The sequence below is a fragment of the Lepidothrix coronata genome, unplaced genomic scaffold (assembly GCF_001604755.1).
Source record: "Lepidothrix coronata isolate B3197 unplaced genomic scaffold, Lepidothrix_coronata-1.0 Scaffold130, whole genome shotgun sequence".
Lineage (NCBI taxonomy): Eukaryota > Metazoa > Chordata > Aves > Passeriformes > Pipridae > Lepidothrix > Lepidothrix coronata.
In genome coordinates, this window is record NW_016690310.1 from 2,660,679 (window position 1) to 2,678,073 (window position 17,395).

The 17,395-nt window shown below is 36.5% G+C and overlaps 1 protein-coding gene across 4 annotated transcripts in view; it reads left to right on the plus strand.

The window, feature by feature from the left end:
* Window positions 1-17,395, plus strand: part of LUZP2 (leucine zipper protein 2) — a 138,946-nt gene that overhangs the window by 42,451 nt on the left and 79,100 nt on the right. For all 4 annotated transcript variants that reach the window (XM_017826824.1, XM_017826825.1, XM_017826821.1 and 1 more), the window contains exon 2: window positions 16,274-16,391. In XM_017826824.1, the coding sequence (XP_017682313.1) occupies window positions 16,274-16,391 (118 nt within the window). The remainder of the gene's footprint in view (window positions 1-16,273; window positions 16,392-17,395) is intronic.

Sequence of the window (17,395 nt, forward strand, 5' to 3'; positions counted from 1 at the left end):
TTTCTTTCTCTCTTTCTTTCTCTCTTTCTTTCTCTCTTTCTTTCTCTCTCTCTTTCTCTCTCTCTTTCTTTCTCTCTTTCTCTCTTTCTCTCTGGTGCAGAACCAGAATGTACTGAGGTCAAATATCTTGTTGATTTGACTAACAGAAAACTGCAAGTGTTTGATGCACATCCAAATGTTATAAGTGAGAATCAGCATAGGTCAACTTGAATACTTCATTATTCATTATTGAAAACAATAATGTTTTCATTATTGAATTTGAGAATGTCTCTGCTTCAGTGTGTTCTTGAACCATCCAAAGATACTTTAATTTTCAGGGACCCAAGTGCTGGGTGAAAATCAGCTTTTTTTTTTTTCCTAAGCCAGATTCTTTAATAACCTGTACAATAGGTTCAGGTCAAACTTATAGCTTTGCAGCTATTTTCAGTAAAGGTATTGCTTTTGTACTTACTCCTAACCTCCTTTCTCTTCAAGAAATCTGGAAGGATGGTTGTATAGGAAAAAAATTTTTGTACATCTGATATTGAAATTATGCATCTCCTCAGGTGTTTAAATAAATGAGGGTTTCCTCTGACTCTTGCTCACATACAAGGATAAACAGTACTATAAATAAGTGGGATATTTGCACCCTACTTTAAAAATATTTTTTAGTTAGGAGACCTTGCAATAAATTGGAACATTTTTGGGGGAGAATTTAAACACTTTTCCTATTAGCTGAGTGTTAAACTTATTATTCTGCTTCTGCTTTCTTTTTGTTTGTTTTCTTTTATTTGGTAACGTGACAGATGCTTCTCCTCTTTTCTCTTTCCAGTTAGTGAGTGCTATGTGTATTAGGTGTGGAACAGAAAAGAAAGATTAGACTGGAAGATGGATGGTACTTTTAATAAATGTTTCTAGGTCAATATTGGGATGAAGTTGGTTTTTTGTTACAGGTTACAGATCTATAACAAAATAATTGGCAAACCTACTCTCTCCTAAGTTCAGAGTTTAGGTATGCCATATAAATCATCTGTATTTCAGGAAAATTCGTGTTTTCCTTGATCACTGTAAGTGCACAATTTGACTGTCACTTCAGTGGTGCTTGTGAATTCCTTTGTTGGATCTTGCTTCATATTTTTTGGAAACAAACAATTTATAAAAAAAAAGAAAGAAAAAAAGACAGATTGAGAATGATACAGATCTATACATTTATTACCTTTTTCTGCACCATAATTGCTTGACCTTAAATCAAGCTTATAGATTCCTAATTTTCAGAGTATCATATGCATAGTCTCCTTCATGGTGTTTGACAGTCCTCTGAAGGTATCACTCATTACCATGGAAATGATAACAGTGTCTGTTTTCAAGCTAATTGCTGCATATGACATTAAATTCAGTTCCTTGAGGTTTAAATTGCTCATGCAATACATATTGAACATTAGTTCATGTTCAGTGTATCTGGAATACTCATTATAACAGTCATAAAAATGGTCTGTTTGTGCCTCTGGAGACAAGCAGCTTGACTACCAGGAACCTGCAGGCTACAACATCTGCAGTGGGTTTATGTCCAAAGTGTTTGACACCCAGGATCCGAATCATTAATTAGCAGATGACAGCAGAAAAGAAATTAGCCTTTGTTCCTTTCAGCATAAACTTACTTTAGCATAAAATTCCTAGCTCCTGGCTAGGAAAGTGTGGAAAACCTGCTGAACATAACACTGGACTGTCTATTAGAAGTGTCTTTAGAATTGACAACGGCATTGCATTAGGGATTGCAAAAGTATAATGGACTGTTTGCTAAAAAGAGCCAGACATTGTTTTGGTTTTTCAAATGAGGGTTCATTTTTCTGTTTCTTCCATGACATTCACATCAGGGATTTGCCTGGGTACTTATAATTCTGCTCCACTGGTGTATAAAAGAGTAGCTGCAAAAAAAAAAAGGCCTCCAGGCTTGTGAGTACTTTAAATATGATGCTTTTCCAGCCATTTGCCAGTTTTCAACTTTCAGAGGAAGCATTTGAAAAGTAGAGACCAGGGAAGCACCATGGGTGGACTTAATTGGCACAGGCTGCTGGTTCGCTGGCTTTGGATTAATGTGGAGGTCCTGGGAGTTAAATTTTGTGGGAAAGAATACAGTGATCTTAACAAGAGATTATAGGGCCCTGAATAGGTTCTGCTTTGCATTGCATATCTACATATTACAGATCAAAGGAAGCTTCCTCCTTGAGTTTGTTTCATTAAACAAAGGCAATTTCTATGAAAGATATTCTAAGATTTCACCACTGAAACCATCAGATCCAGAAGCTTCTTTGTTTCGACTCAGTTTTTGTCTGTTAATGTAAATATTTTTCATGCTGTTCTAATTAAAAATCTATGCTCCATAAGGTTCAGAGCTTTGCCCAGAGACAACTTAAGCACAAATTGTAATGGGGCTTTACAGGGCAAAGCTCAAATATGCAGAGGAGGATATTACATTTATCAGGGAGAGTTTCAGTTAAGCAGACAACTAGATTGTTTTTTGCTGGAAACGATTTAAAACATAACACCTCCCTCCACTAAAAAAAAAACAAAACAACTGTATCAGCACTGTGTTTCCTTTTCTTCTCTTTTATTCTTTTCCTCTGAAGCATGTCTGCTGAAGAGCCTTAGTTTCACAGGTCATTTCAGACTATGCAGGAGGAAATGAACCATGACTGACGAGTTAGACATCAGGTTTTGAACACCCAGGGTTCACTGATGATCATCATTTTTTTTTAGTCTGGGTACATTACAAATAGGAGCATTAAAATACTGAAAGTAGACTGTAGGAACTTGATACTGGACTTTAAAAAAAAGACTCCTGTGTGACTACTGATAACAGATGAGAATTTAATATATCCTTGGAAACAGGGAGTAGGGAACTATTCAAAGATCACTCATATAAGCTGTTTGAATACAGCACTAAAGCAAATGTTATATGACTTGGGCAAAAAACTCATGTAAAGCTGGTACAGAAATTAACCCCTTCAGCTGCCCTCCTCGTAAAAACAGAATTCTCCCCCACACTCCTTCTCTAATCTTTGGACGTCTGACACTAGCCAGAGGTACGTCGAGAAAGTTTAGCTGTGAAAATTTGGCAGTAGTGAACCCCTTTTGTACAGTTTTCATTTTAAAATGCCAGTATATTGCTGGGAGCAGAGAGCTTATGGCAGTGTCAGTCCTTCCTTCCCCAAAGAAATCTATGTGCTGTATAAATTATGTTGGAGGAGCTATCTAAGAAATGGCATGTGAGGAACTCATTAGGCATCTTCTACAGAAGGTGAAGGTTATTATTTTGTGGACAGTTCTGAACTACACCAAAATCCACATTGTACATTTTATGACAGACATTAACTTCAAATATTGCCTCCTGTAGCTGTTAAATAGTGAAAAAGAGAAATTTGCTGTCTAATTTGTAGATCTGAATACAGAGCAGAGCCTTTGGAACTCTTCAGTGCCTTCAAAATTTGGGAATAAAATAAAAGAGTTGAAGAGATGGACAAAAAAATAATTTTTATCAAATTGAATTTCCTTTTAAATTACTTATCAATATTTGATTGTGTTGTGATAAATCAATATTCGATTACGTTTAGTGACAAATCACTAAAAAGTGATTTATCTTCAGCACAGAACTTGGTGTCAGACATGTTGCCCTCAATGGAACTGTGTTGTCTTATGCTATCATATTATCTTATGCCTTAGGGTTGATGTAAAAAAGGTGCCAAAGCTCCCCTTCCCCCAGCAGGATGCCTAGGGAGGGTCCTGAGGAGGAATTAGTGTCACACCACACTCCTTTCTCAAGCACTTTTAGCAGGGCCCTGCATACCACTGCTGGTTTTTAACTATTTTAACCAATATGTTTTAGGGAGCTAGGACTTTTTTTTTTCCCCCTCTCTCAGAAATATTGTGCAGGATCTACTGCCAGCTGGCTATTGATTTTAGAAACCTTTTTTCCAGGAAAGAGCCAAGTGATTGAGCCCAATTGTTTATCAGCCAAAGAGTGGCATTCATTTTTCTTACCCTAGAGGAATATTGGAGTCCTGGTGTTACTACATTTAATGAATCAAGTGTGTCAAAACAAAACAGTCTTGGGAGTCCTAAAGGAAGCTCTGCCTCCTTTCCAGGGCTGGGGGTTTTACAGCCAATAAGCTGTATTGAACATCCCATTTTTTTGAACATAAACTTTTGAATGTGGGTTAAAAGCAGTGAGGTAGAATGATAATTATTTCTGATTCATTAACTGAACAACGTCTTTCCCCCTCTCCAGTGTTAAAAAGTCTTAAAGTGTTCTCTGTGTTATGCAGGGTGTGGATTTGAACTATGTTTGAAGTTCAATACGTGAAATGTATACAAGAAGTTACTTCAAAAGGCGAGAAGATGAGGAATAGTCCTCTTTTTTTTTTCTTTTTCAAAGACTTATTCACGTGAGGGATGAGATAGTTCTACTGTGATGAATACTTAATTCTCTATAAAGTGTGAGTAACATCAGTAATAACTGCACTTGCCTGTAAGTGCTTTAAAACTGGATTGCTTCACATTATTATCTGAGGTAAGACCTAAAGCAGCTGCAAATATTAACCCAGATCTCCTACATACTAATAATTGGACCATTGAGTATCGGGGGTGTAGCTCTTCCTCCTTTGGTTTTACAGATTCATTGAGACTTTTTCCTTCCAGCAAAAGCCATTTAATGAATCAGATCAAATTAAAATAGTTTTGAAATTACTTATACCCCATAATTTAGTGCTGTGCTCTCCCTTCTCTTGTATTTTTCCAGTTTGAAGCAAAAATCTGGGTACCTTCAGAAGGTGATTTATTTAGTGCAGTGTGTAGTTCCCTTTGGAAAATGCCCAGTGATCCAACACAACCCAACACTGCATTAGTCCTTGCCTTGTGTGTGCAGACACAGCTCTAGTAACAGTGAGAATGGCTTTAGGAACAAGAAAAGTTCAGCTATAGTTAGAAATTAATAGTTGTCCATTAAGAAAGGACATGTGTGCAGTGTGTTCATTTAACAGGCTGTGTGAGGAAAGCAGGTGAAATGCTGGCCTATTTTGCATTCATGAAGTCAAACGTGGAGTTCATAAAATTCATCACAGTAGAAGCATAAACATAAGCATTCCAAATTTTTATTTATAATACAAACAAAAGATTGAAGGTTAAAGAGCAGTGGCAGAGTTCCGTAATGACTATTTAATATTCGGTGACTTTGCCACTCTCACTGTAAACAGGGAATGTCACACTACAAAACGTTTGGATCTGTTTCACTCAAGGAGAGTTCAAAAGGTTCTGTCCTTTCAAGTTCACGAGGTGTGTACATAAAATTCAGTTTGTCGGGTTTTGTCACTGGAAAGCGTGTTACTGAAAACATACAGGGTTTGTATGGAGCATAATTTCTGTCAAGTTCTATTAAAATATTAAAATCCTATTACTCTTAATGTGCTGGATTACCTGGGGTTTTTCTGGCGAGAATGGAACATCTTGGCTCACGCTGAAGAGTTTTCATTACCGTTGCCACAAAATATTTATTAGGATGGGGGTTCTGAACGAACTTCGACTTTAAAATCTGACTTTTTTTATTAACCACTTTTATTATTAAGTGAACACAAATCATTGATACCTCAGCATTCAACCAAACAGAGAGATGATGTAGGCATCACTGTGTACACTGGCACTTCTGCACACACATGAGGGAAGTTGTGCTGGGTGTTGCTTGTGGCATAAAATGGATGTGTGATGCATGGGAGTTTGGAATATGATTATCCAAAGACTTATATCACAAATACCACTTCTGATTTCTGAGAGGCGTAGGAATGCATGATTTTGTGTGTGCAGACATTTTTCTTCTAAATTCTGACAGTCTGTACATACAACTGAGAGTGTGTAAATACCTCGTCAAGGATCTACATCACCTCTGCTCTTCTCAAGTTATTGAATAAACACAAGATTCTTCCCATGATAACGAATAGTACATATAACGTTTTTGTAAGTTTGCAAATGTTTTCACTTTTATCCCCAGGAAAAAGAAATATAAAGGGAAATACCTTGTATTTTGGCTCAGTGCGTTTTTAGAAATATGTCTGCTTTTACATTCAAAGGCTCTTTTCCCCTGATGTACAATTCCTTTCTTGGTTTCATGGAAGAAAGTGCACCAGGTGGGAGGAAAAATTGACCTGAAAATGCAGCTGTCACTTTCTGAGGCTTTTTGTTTTCTTCAGAACAGTGAACCACTCACAGGGGAGGGAGCGAGCAATGACAGAATTATCAGAAAGTCAATACCCCAGACTTTGTAGTCAGTACAAATCATAAAATGTATATGTTTAACATAACTTTCACCTTGTAAGCAACTCATCCTTTCTCGTATCTAATAATACCATAATTTGCTATAATTAAAATCCTTAATGTATATTTGCTGGTTATATGTCTGTGTATAAATGCTCCAAGGCAAAATACATCACTCTGAAAAAGAGTGGACTTGTCTTTGATAAGTGATCTCATATTGCAATTGCCCTTGAGAAAACCACTCTACAGTTCGGATACAAGCTAAACCAATAAATCCTTTAAATTGCAGTTGAGTTATGTGGGTTACACTCATTTTCTAACCTCCTTGGAATGTGCAGTGGTAAATAGCAGTGTCTGTTTTACAGCCACCTGAAAGACTGGCTTCTGTTCCCTTTGATTGTGGGAATTTGTAGCTAACCTCTGCTAAAGCCTGAGTGGTTTCTCACAGTCCAACTGCTCTTCATTTGCGCTTCCAAATGCAGCAGGGAAGGCAAGTACTTACACTGGGATACAGGATCTTTCCCAAGGCTCTTTCTGTATTATCCAAGTCCAGTACCAGCAAAAAAAAACTCCATTGTCTAAAGTTCTAGTTTAAATTACCATTTTCAGCTCTCTCAAGACTAAGCCATTTTCAGAGGGAAGTTGAATATACCTTGAAACTAACCGGTGTAAGCTATTTAAATAAGTTACTTAACATTACATATATTTAAATGCAGTTTGGCCATCACCTTTTTTCTAGTGTGGGTAAATCCCTGCACATTTACTGTGCAGGAGCACAGTTTTTAGAGAAATGAGAATACATACAGACTAGCTGCCCTAAATACTTCCACAGTCTTTATTTTTCTTGGGTGAAGAATTAGGAGGATTTTTACGTTGTGCCTAGAGTTGTTCAAACTTCAGTTCAATTCCTGAACATCTTTCGAATGACATTCTTCCTTTTAAATTATATATTTATTTAATCTATGGAAATAAGTAATAGTCTGAATAGAGTTATGAAATGTGGTATTTGGGGCATTTAGTGCAGTAACATTTGCAGACTGGAAGTTAGACAGAATACATGTATCAGTATGCTGATAACATGGGAAATTTCTCCAGAGTGAATTTAGAGGATGTCAGCATTGCTGCAGCAGTGCTACAGAGCATTCTTTCTAATTTTGATAGGATTATTTTGGACATCACAAAAGGCAATGCAAAATGCAGAAAAATTGCAAATATAGACAATTTCATCAATTTATGTGTGTCTCAGTTCTGATCTAGTAAAAATGTGCTGAATACAGAGTGAAGGAAGCTCTTTTTCAGGGGAAATGATACCCAATATGCTGAACCAACAATGGAAATGTCCTTTGAAGCAGATATGGAAGGAGAGGGGAAAAAAAGCCCCTAATGCTTGAACGCAGCAGTTCTGGGTCAGTGACATATTCTCTGAGCAGATTTAGTTGACATAGTTCTGGGTGCAGCTGAAGAAGCACTTATGTCATTGGGAACTCGATAAAAATAAAAACTTGGGAGTGAAGTTCCACTTAGTTTCATCTAGAAGTTGTACCAGATGCTGGCTGCTAATGGAGACATCTGCTGAGGGAAGGCAGTGTCTGACAAAAGGGAAGTCTGTAGGAAGTGAGCTGGGCATTTGTTGCAAGCGTTTGCTTTTTATATCTGCTTGTTAATATAGCTGCATTTCAGCAGTCCAGAAGGGTTTTCTCGACAGGAAACAAAAATTTTGACTGAAACTTGATAAGAACATTTTTCTTTAGCACTTGATTTGCATTTGCTATGTGGTAAATTTAGGTGTTTTTTCCCTCCCCATGTAATTCTCATTACGGTGTAGTCAGAATATAATTAATTTTTTAATTAATTAGAAAGATTGTAGTGGGAAGATATAGAAACATTTATATTTGTCTTTGGTAATGCTTTCTATTATAAATTACAGTGGGATCTTTGAAAAATCTCTTGGCTACCTGTAGTTCCCACAGATTCTGTAAAAAGCAAAGAGTGAAGCTGTGAAGTTGGTGACATTTCTTCATTGTTCCAATGTTTCAATTCTTCATTTAAAGATGAAGCAGCCATGGAATCAGTGTCCAAATGCAAGTATGGCACACATCTGTAGTTTGTCTTTCAGTTTGTACTTCCTCCTTGTCACGGGAAGGTCACGACCTTGTCTTGATCAAGAATTGAGTAACTGAGTGTGCTGAGCTCTGGCAAACAGGATGACGCAAACAGGAGCCAAATGTGAGGAGCCTTGGTATGGTCTCTGGATCAACAGAAATTACAGCTTCTGAACTGAGATTCTGAAATGATAGATGAAAATCAAATAGCATTGTGCTTATGCACCATTTTAGGCACTGACTGAGTGAACACTGGTAGAAAGAATGGGGCAAATTGTCTGAATGTTTTGTCATAGATCTTATATGTTTTCTGAAATAGAAATGTTAAGTGAAAACCACCGAAGATTTAACTAAGAATTGATTCAAATCTCACCAAAGTTCTACACACCAGTCAGATAATTTTCTGAATGGATGAATGACGTGGTGATTAATAAGTATAATTCCTATTAACCTAAAATGTCTATTATGAACACAGAATTTTAAATCCAAAAGAAATCACGTAGTTAAACCTAATGTAAAAAAATAAAGCTTACCTGTTTGATCATCATGTTATCCATCAGAGTCTATCCATTCACACGTTATTCAGTTTCTTCAGATCTATTACTGAGGAATTGTCAAGCCATAGATATCACAGTCAGTTTTTATTAGACAGTTAAATTTTATTAAGCTTAATTGTATGAAGATTGGCTTCATACAGACTTTGTAAAGAGAGAAATCAATATGGTCCAATGAGAAGAGCAGCTGTTACTTATTATGCACTAATTTTTGTAAAAAGTTTGAGTACTTTATTGAGGGAAACAGAAGGAAGCATTTCATAGGATAAAGAATTGTTGAAATAATATTTATAGCTCTGTATGTCATCTGTGAAAGGAGAGACACAAACTATTGTGATATATTGCAATGTTTTCTGCATACAGTTATTTCTGGGTAACTTTCTGTGATTGATTCTGAGAGGATTATATATCTCTTATCTAGCTTAGCAACATTTTTACATCTCTTTCCTTTATTTTGCACTTCTTTTTCTTTAAAATCTATAAATTTTTTTTCAGCATTTCTCTTTAAAGTTTCACAAGCTAGTGGATTTTTGAAACTGCAAGTTCTCTTGTTTCCCAGGTACTTCTGTCTGTTCCTCATAATTCGTATTCATCAGTTGTTTTACGTTTTGTTACTCCAAATTTCCCTCACATAAATTAGGCTGAAAGCAATATTGATTAAATTTTTATTGGATAAAATTAATCAGTGAACTCTACTGAACTAAGTCATTAAACAGTGAAATAGACTTTCAAAGGATACACACTGACAGTTTTGTCAGGTAAAGTAGAAATATTTCAATTCTATACCAATTGAGATAACAGTGTGGACAGAATGAGATTTTCTATAATTTTCTATAGGTTTCATGATGTTGTTAGGTTATTTTTTTTTATTAAATCACAAAATTAAAGGTAAAATTCCAAAGCAGCTACAGGATTAAATTATGCAACTAGCTGCAAAAGCAATGTTAAGCTGACTGTATTGTAAGAGATTTTGGAAAAAAGGCATTTCTGGTTATCTGAGGAGACTAATGTAACAGTGCTGTAGTTAAGGGTAATAACACTGAGGTCTTAGTCAAAAGTTTGAGATAGGCAATCGGATAATCAGACCAAAGGTAGTAAAATGGACGTAAATGATGAAGAATATCAGAACTGAAAAGGGTAAAGTTAGAAAAAGAACAGTTTTGTGTGCTAAAATTAAAAGAACTAAATCCTGTAGATCTAATCTGAAAAATCAACTCTACATACAGAAGATAAGTCCATGTTTATGCAGTCTGTATCTGAATAGTTGTAAAGAATTTAGTCACTTCCTTTCCAGAAGAGGTCTGTCCCATATTACAGCAGGGTTCATTGCTGTGGGCATCGTGCCCACTGAATAACAAGTTGAAGAAGGAAAAAGGCTCAACACACCCATCTGTGTGTCTGGGCAGAGGAATTATTTTTATGGGAAGTTAATCACAGTGATTATGTGAAGTTAATCACAGTCCTTCCTCTCAAATCTTTGGGCTTTGTTGCCTGTGCCCTTTTTTAGTGGATGTATGCAAGTTGCTTTTTTCTTCAGGTCATTTTTTTTCGGTATCACGTTGTTCATGAACTTGCTGTTTCATTTCCTGGGGCCAGGCATCCATGCCAGCTGCAAGTTTTCAGAAATCTCCTTTTGCTCCTCTACTCACTGATGGGAACTGAAATTTGCATCTTTTCCCTGATGAGTCATTGATTCTACACTGCCAAGAGTCTGCCAAAAAGATACGAGGTTGTTTTGGTTTATTTATGATAAATGCATTAAAAAATCCGATGAAATAGAAAAATCCTTCTCTGCAGGGCTGCCCTTGATCTGTTCATCCCCCAGCCTGTATTGATACCTGGGACTGTCCCAATTCATGTGCAGCACCTTGCACTTGGTCTTATTAAACTTGGTAAGATTCACGTGCACCCACTTCTTGAGCTTGTCCAGGTCCCTCTGGATGTCATCCCGTCCTTCAGCTGTGTCACCTGCACCACTCAGCTTGGTGTCATCTGCAGACTTGCTGAGGGTGTGCTCAATCTCTTCATCTGTGTCATTAATGAAGATATTAAATAACACTGATCACAATATGGACGCCTGAGGGCACCACTTGTCACTGATCATCATCACTCTGACCACGACCTTCTGGATGTGTCCATCCAACCAATTCCTTATCCACCTAACAGTTCACCCATCAAATCCATCTCTCTCCAGTTTAGAGAGAGGGGTGTTGTGGGGGACCGTGTCAAAGCCTTTACAGAAGTCCAGATAAATACATCTGTAACCTTTCCCTTGTCCACTGACCCAGTCACTCCACTGTAGAAGGCCACTGGGTTGGTCAGGCAGGACTCACCCTTGGTGAAGCCATGCTGGCTGTCCCAAATGACCTCCCTGTCCTCCATGTGCCTCAGCACAGCTTCTGGGAGGATCTGTTCCATGACCTTCCCAGCACAGAGGCTGACAAGGTCAGTAGTTCCCAGGGTACCCTTTTTTAAAAGTGAGTACAATGATTCCCTTTTTTCCTGGATCTTCACCTGACTGCCACGACTTACAAATATCAAGTAGAGTGGCTTAGTAATTACATCAGCCAATTCCCTCAGGACTCTGGGATGCATCTCATTGGGTCACGTTGACTTGTGTATGTTCAAGTTCCTCGGGTGATCATGAACCTGATCTATAATAATCAAATATTTTGCACAGCTAATGGTCAGGTAAGGAAAAATGTTCCTCATCTGCTCCTAAATCCCCAGGTTTTGTGTTCAGGATTTTTCCTCCCTGTCCCAGTCTGAAACAGTGTTTAAGATAATGCTGAAATACAAAACATGTAATGTGAGTTAACTGGGGAGAACAGTTGTATCTGACAAAGGCTGGATTTTAGCAAGAGCATATCTGCTGATCAACCTAATGCTTTTTTCCCAAATGTAATAGTTAATGCAGAACTGAGTGAAATGACATACAAGTAGTTGAAACTCGGGTTGGATGCTATCATAATACATTTTATATATATATATGCTATATGTACCATACTTTAGATATTCATTTGTCCTGACATAGTACATGTGAGAAATAAATTCAATCCTTATTTTGAAGCTCACCTTCTAGTGTTTGAGGAAGTAACAGTCACAGGTGGAGTGATCTCTGGGATGTGAGTCTTTCTAGTTACTGAATACTTGCCTCTGTTGTTATACCAAAAATTAGCATCGATTGGGATGTTTATAAATATCTTAAATATTAAGTCATGTCAGCAGAAGAGTAAAAACAGCTGACTAAGCTTAAAACTAGAAGTGAATAACATTCCCTTGAAAACAGATTATATTGAAATTTACCCTGGCACTACATTAATAAGCTGATGGTAAAAAACGAAACAACTTGGAATCAGAGCACTACAAATGACTGTAACATGCAGAGTGTTGCTAAATTGTTCTCTTTCACAATGAACGTTTATAAAAGCACCTTAATGTGCTGAAATGATAAATATTCATATGTTGACAATGGCACTTAATTTTGCAGGAAGGTGTCAACTGGCGTAACCTAATATTCAGAGAACAAATGTGATATGTGTATAATTTCATAGTGGAGTGAGGGATGGTGCATCATCCTTAAAGACCCATGTGCTTCATTCTGGCAGGTACCTATATAGAGATGAGGTGTTCTTTCATTTTAAATCTTCTCTGACTTCAGCAGGAGTTTTCTGATTAGGTCTTCTAATATCTACTTTCCATCTTACATGTTTTCTTAATTAGACAAAAAAATCTCATTCAGTAGTCAGAGGAGTGTGCTTGTATTCACCAGGACAAAATTTCTGCATTTGTGTTTATATGTTTTGTAACTGGTATGTTGTCAAATATGAACTAGAAGGTGAAAATATTTATTTTTTTTTTATTCATCTAACATTAGCTTTGGAAAATGTGTTATGCTTTTCATATAATAACACAGCTACAGAGAATGGGTGTGCTGATGTGCAAAAGTGACGTGGTTGAAACCTTCCGAAGAATGCTTATCAAATACATGTGAGACTAAAATTTGGTTATCTATAATTAATGAAGGGAAGAATAAGAAAACCAATCGACCATAGATCTTTCCCTTAACCCAGTTCTGAGAATCCTGTTAATATTAAGGAAGTGTAAAAGTGAAGATATGTTCAATTTTGTGGAGAATGTGAGAGCCGTTGAATAATCTAAGTGATTCATGGTTAGACCACTGTATTTGCAAATTTACCCTTTTTCACTTGAATTGCACTTTTTTTGGTTTAAATTACCAATTTAAACCAAGAAGTTCTCAGCGTAGAAAATGAGGTGACCAAAACAGGCGGCCTGATCTGAGGGGTTGTTTGTTATCACACGGTGCAGAGTTGAATTAATGTATATGTATTTATGTATAAATATATGGGCACTGTTCTTGGACACAATGCAGAGTCAGAGCTTGATATCAGAGGTAATATTGCCCAGAATTAAAAACCCTTGAGGACCTAATAATTAAAAGATCTGATAGCTCTGTCTTGTATCTCCATTCTTCAATCCTTTCTTTAAAAAAATACCTTCTGATCGTGTTACGACCACCCTACCCCCAAAGGCAAAGGTAACTGAGGTTCTTGTTAATATATCCCTTGGGGCAGATTAGAGGGAATTAGGCACTGGATGACTGGTAGGTGTGTGTATATATATATATTTTAGAACAATGTGGTTGCAAGGAGGCACATAGCTGTTCTCATTATTATTATTCTATAGTAATACAACAATATAAAAGTATAAAGCTGTCACTTAAGAAAACGTCTAAGGAAAAGAAAGAAAGGGCAAGTGGAGAGGAAAGATAATCCCCATCCTTGGATCCAACGACAAGACTTGACTGTTGCAGTTCCTTCTGTGTTTTGGCAGTGTTTGAGATGGGCAGCTGTGCTCTTGAAGTCCTTAGAAATAGTTCTGAGGGCTTGGTTTGGTTTGGTTTGTGACTCTCTGTGGTAAGTTGATTGTTGGCTTTTTGTCTCCACCTCTCTGCATAGTGTGTCATAAAAGATAGTTTATATTAATTTTAATATAAGGACACTGGAAATGTTCTAGACTGTGCAGATTGCTGTTTATCAGGTAATAGAGTGAAACGTGTGCCAACTGAATACCCATGGGGCAGCACAGCTGGCAGCTTGGGACAGACAGATGACCATTAAATGCTCGAGCTCCACTGGAATTTGGGGAGAGGGTACTTCAAAGTGATGGTTAAAACACAGCGTTACCAGCAGCACATAATTTTTTTTAAAACACTGAGTTTGAGTTTAAACAAAAGCCTGACGTATCAATAGCAAAAAGAGACCATCAAGACTAATGCACATTTTGTGTTGCTTGAAAAGTACCTAAAGTGATGACCTTATTGAAACTACTTGATCACTTCAGCAGGAGGAAATTCCTCCTTGGCATCTGTTCATTGGCAAATGAAACTGGGGGTATTCCCTGAAGCTTGTCAGGCTGACTGCACATAATGTTACTGCTCAGGTGAGCCAGCTCTATTACAGTGATGTATTCCTTCTTTAAAATCTCATGCAGCTGAAGTGGTAGCCAAAAAAACCCTGTAGGTGTTTCTGTGTAAAACATAAGCAGGATATTTTATTTATATTGCAGGTAAGGACCAGAATGCTTATATTTATCATGCATTCTAGCACTTGCTAGATTTGATTCATGTAGTTTCTATCATACAGTTTGATAGAAAAATTTGAGCCAAACCCTCCATGTGAATAATGCTAAATCCTGTAAGGTTCACAATCTTGGCATATAGAACTATTTTACTGGTGAGCTTTTTATCTCCCAGCTGTGAAATGCGTCAGAAATATCGTAGTTTTTATTTTGCCATCCTGGGAAAGCCTAATTTTTGTGTGTGTGTGTGTGTAATCTCCCACCTCTTTTTCATTTCAACTTTCCTCCAAAAGAGAGCTTCTACTGTAAAATTCAACAGCTGACCTAACAGTTGTGCTGAAGACTTTAACTGAAAGTGTTGAGTGCTTTGCTGCAAACCACAGCACCTTGGTTCTTATTGTGCAGCAGAAATGGTTTCATTAGAAGTGCAGACTGAAAGAACTCTATGCTTTCTAATTTGCAACATTCTGTCAGAGCTGAATGTAATTATTACTGAAACTTCAATATAATATTGAGATTCTTTACTGAATGTCTTGTGTTGATGAAAGAGATGTTTTAGTCTCTGTAGTCTCTTCTAGTTGTTTATAGCATCATTTAATACAGAATAATTTTATTTTTTTCATAAATATCATATATCTAATGATATTATATATAATATAATGATATACATAATGATATTATATAAAATATATAATATATATTTTATATTTTTAAAGTAGATAGTACTGATATTAGATAGCAAATATGATCTGTTTTTCTGAGTTTCTTTGCTGAAGTGTGCATTCAAAATCCATTACTGTTAAGATTCCTGCTTAATTTCAAGGTCTTGAATCTCATGATAAAATACTAGTGATGTGTTGCAAATCTCAGTTCTTTTCCCTCCCTTTTTAGAAGCAGAGGGTACTGCAAGAAGGGGAAAAAAAAATAAAATCAAGTTGTAATAGGAATAGGTATTTCAATTCACTGATTGGTCTTCCTCAAAACAGAAATTTTAATGAAAAAGTATGTTGCTTTAGCATTAACTGTAATGTTTGCCTTTTTTTTCTGAAACGGAATGGGAGAGTTGGGTTTGTATTTCGTTCAGTGTAAAGCAATATGAATTGGATTTATTTCACTGCGGATCTTATAAAAGCTTTAAAATATACAATTACATTCCAAGTAAAAATTACCACTTTGGAAAGGATACAATATTTTGACTTATTCTTTAATTAATAAGTAGTTTTGATTCCCCTGAGCATATTTGTCAATTCTAGTTTATACTGTGAGGAGGTTTAAGCGAGAAGAAATTATGGAATGGATTAAACTTTACGAAGTTAAAATAGATTTGAATTGTTCTTCCTTCACATTGCTGGAGGTCTCAAAACTTCACACTTGCAAAGTTTTGCTTTGTTTCTTGTGTGGAATACATCTTTTAAAGTAGGAAAAGTCTCACACTGTGTGCCATCACTCCTGCTAAACACATCCTTTCTGCCTCCTGCTCATCCCAGACAATGCGTCACTTGCAGTGTTTGAGTCTGATGATTTGCACACTCAGAAGCAGCACAGCATTTTGACATCTAAACCACCAATTTATCTATGTTAGGAGAAATCAAGTTATACAGGTGAACAGTGGGACACAGTCTAATTTGGAATCTATAAAGGGCGTTGGAATTAATTAAATTTGGGTGAACTGAGACTGTTTTCAGATGCATTGGCTGATGCTTTGAGATGATGTCATGCTTTTATTTTCTGTGTTAGACAGGGCTATGAAGAACTGGAAAGGCAGCTGAAAGAAGTCTTCAAGGAAAGGAGCAACATACTCCACCAACTGTTAAAGACTTCTAAAGAACTTCAGGGCATTAAAGTAAACCTTCAGGTTAGGTTCTGTCTCAGTTTTTATAGAATTACTTACCTTTATTACTTACCTATATTTTCTTACTGGTATCTGTTAATTACAAAAAAAAATACGTTTCTGATTTGTTTGGTTTTAAACATTAAATATGTGAATATTATTTTATTTATTTTGTTGGTTTTGTACTTAATATAAACACAGTCTTTTCATGGAAAATTTTATTCTAATGAGTTGGGTCCTCCCTTTGTCTACTCAATAGGAATAAAGTAACAAGTAGGTTGAAAATGCTGCTCTGGATTTGAGGTCCCAAAACCACCAGACATTCAGCTAAGGGTGCACTTGTCTTTTCCCAGTGGAGTCTGTTGGTGTGGTGAAAACTCATTATCAGCTGAGATTTGTCTCTGTATTTCATGCCTTTTTAAGGGACACTGTTTTTCTGACTATACATTTTTGTCTCCATGTCGATGGAAGCTAGATGGGAAAAATAAAAGGAGGAAAAGCACTGTACCTCTTCACAGGAGAATACTAGTGCTGTGTATCAGTACTGTGCTGTATTATATTATTGTGTTGTATTGTCTTATATTCCAGACTTCTCTGGTTTTAATTAATGGGGTTTTTTTAGTGTTTTATCACTCTTTATTGTTGTTGGGTTTTTCTTCTTACCTTTTAGGGAAATGTGCTTCTCCTTGAAGCAAAGTTATTTTAGAATGCAGCACAGCCCAAGGTAGTGTTCAGCAAAATTACACTGTGAGATGTTTTAGACTCAGCACTGCAGGCATCCAGATACGAGCAAAGAGCTGTAATATTGTCTTCTGTATGTACACACTGACCTTTTTCAGACAATTCTAATGCTTTTAGTGATTTGGCTGTTTCTAAATGTACTTATTTGATGAGCTCTCCTTAATTATTGGAAAAACAGCTGTGTACATTTAGCTGTGCTTGAGTCACAGTAAAAAAAGTCAGTCTATCCCTCCATTTTTCATAAGTGGCAGTTTATTAACAGGGGACAAATTAATAATTTCATGGCT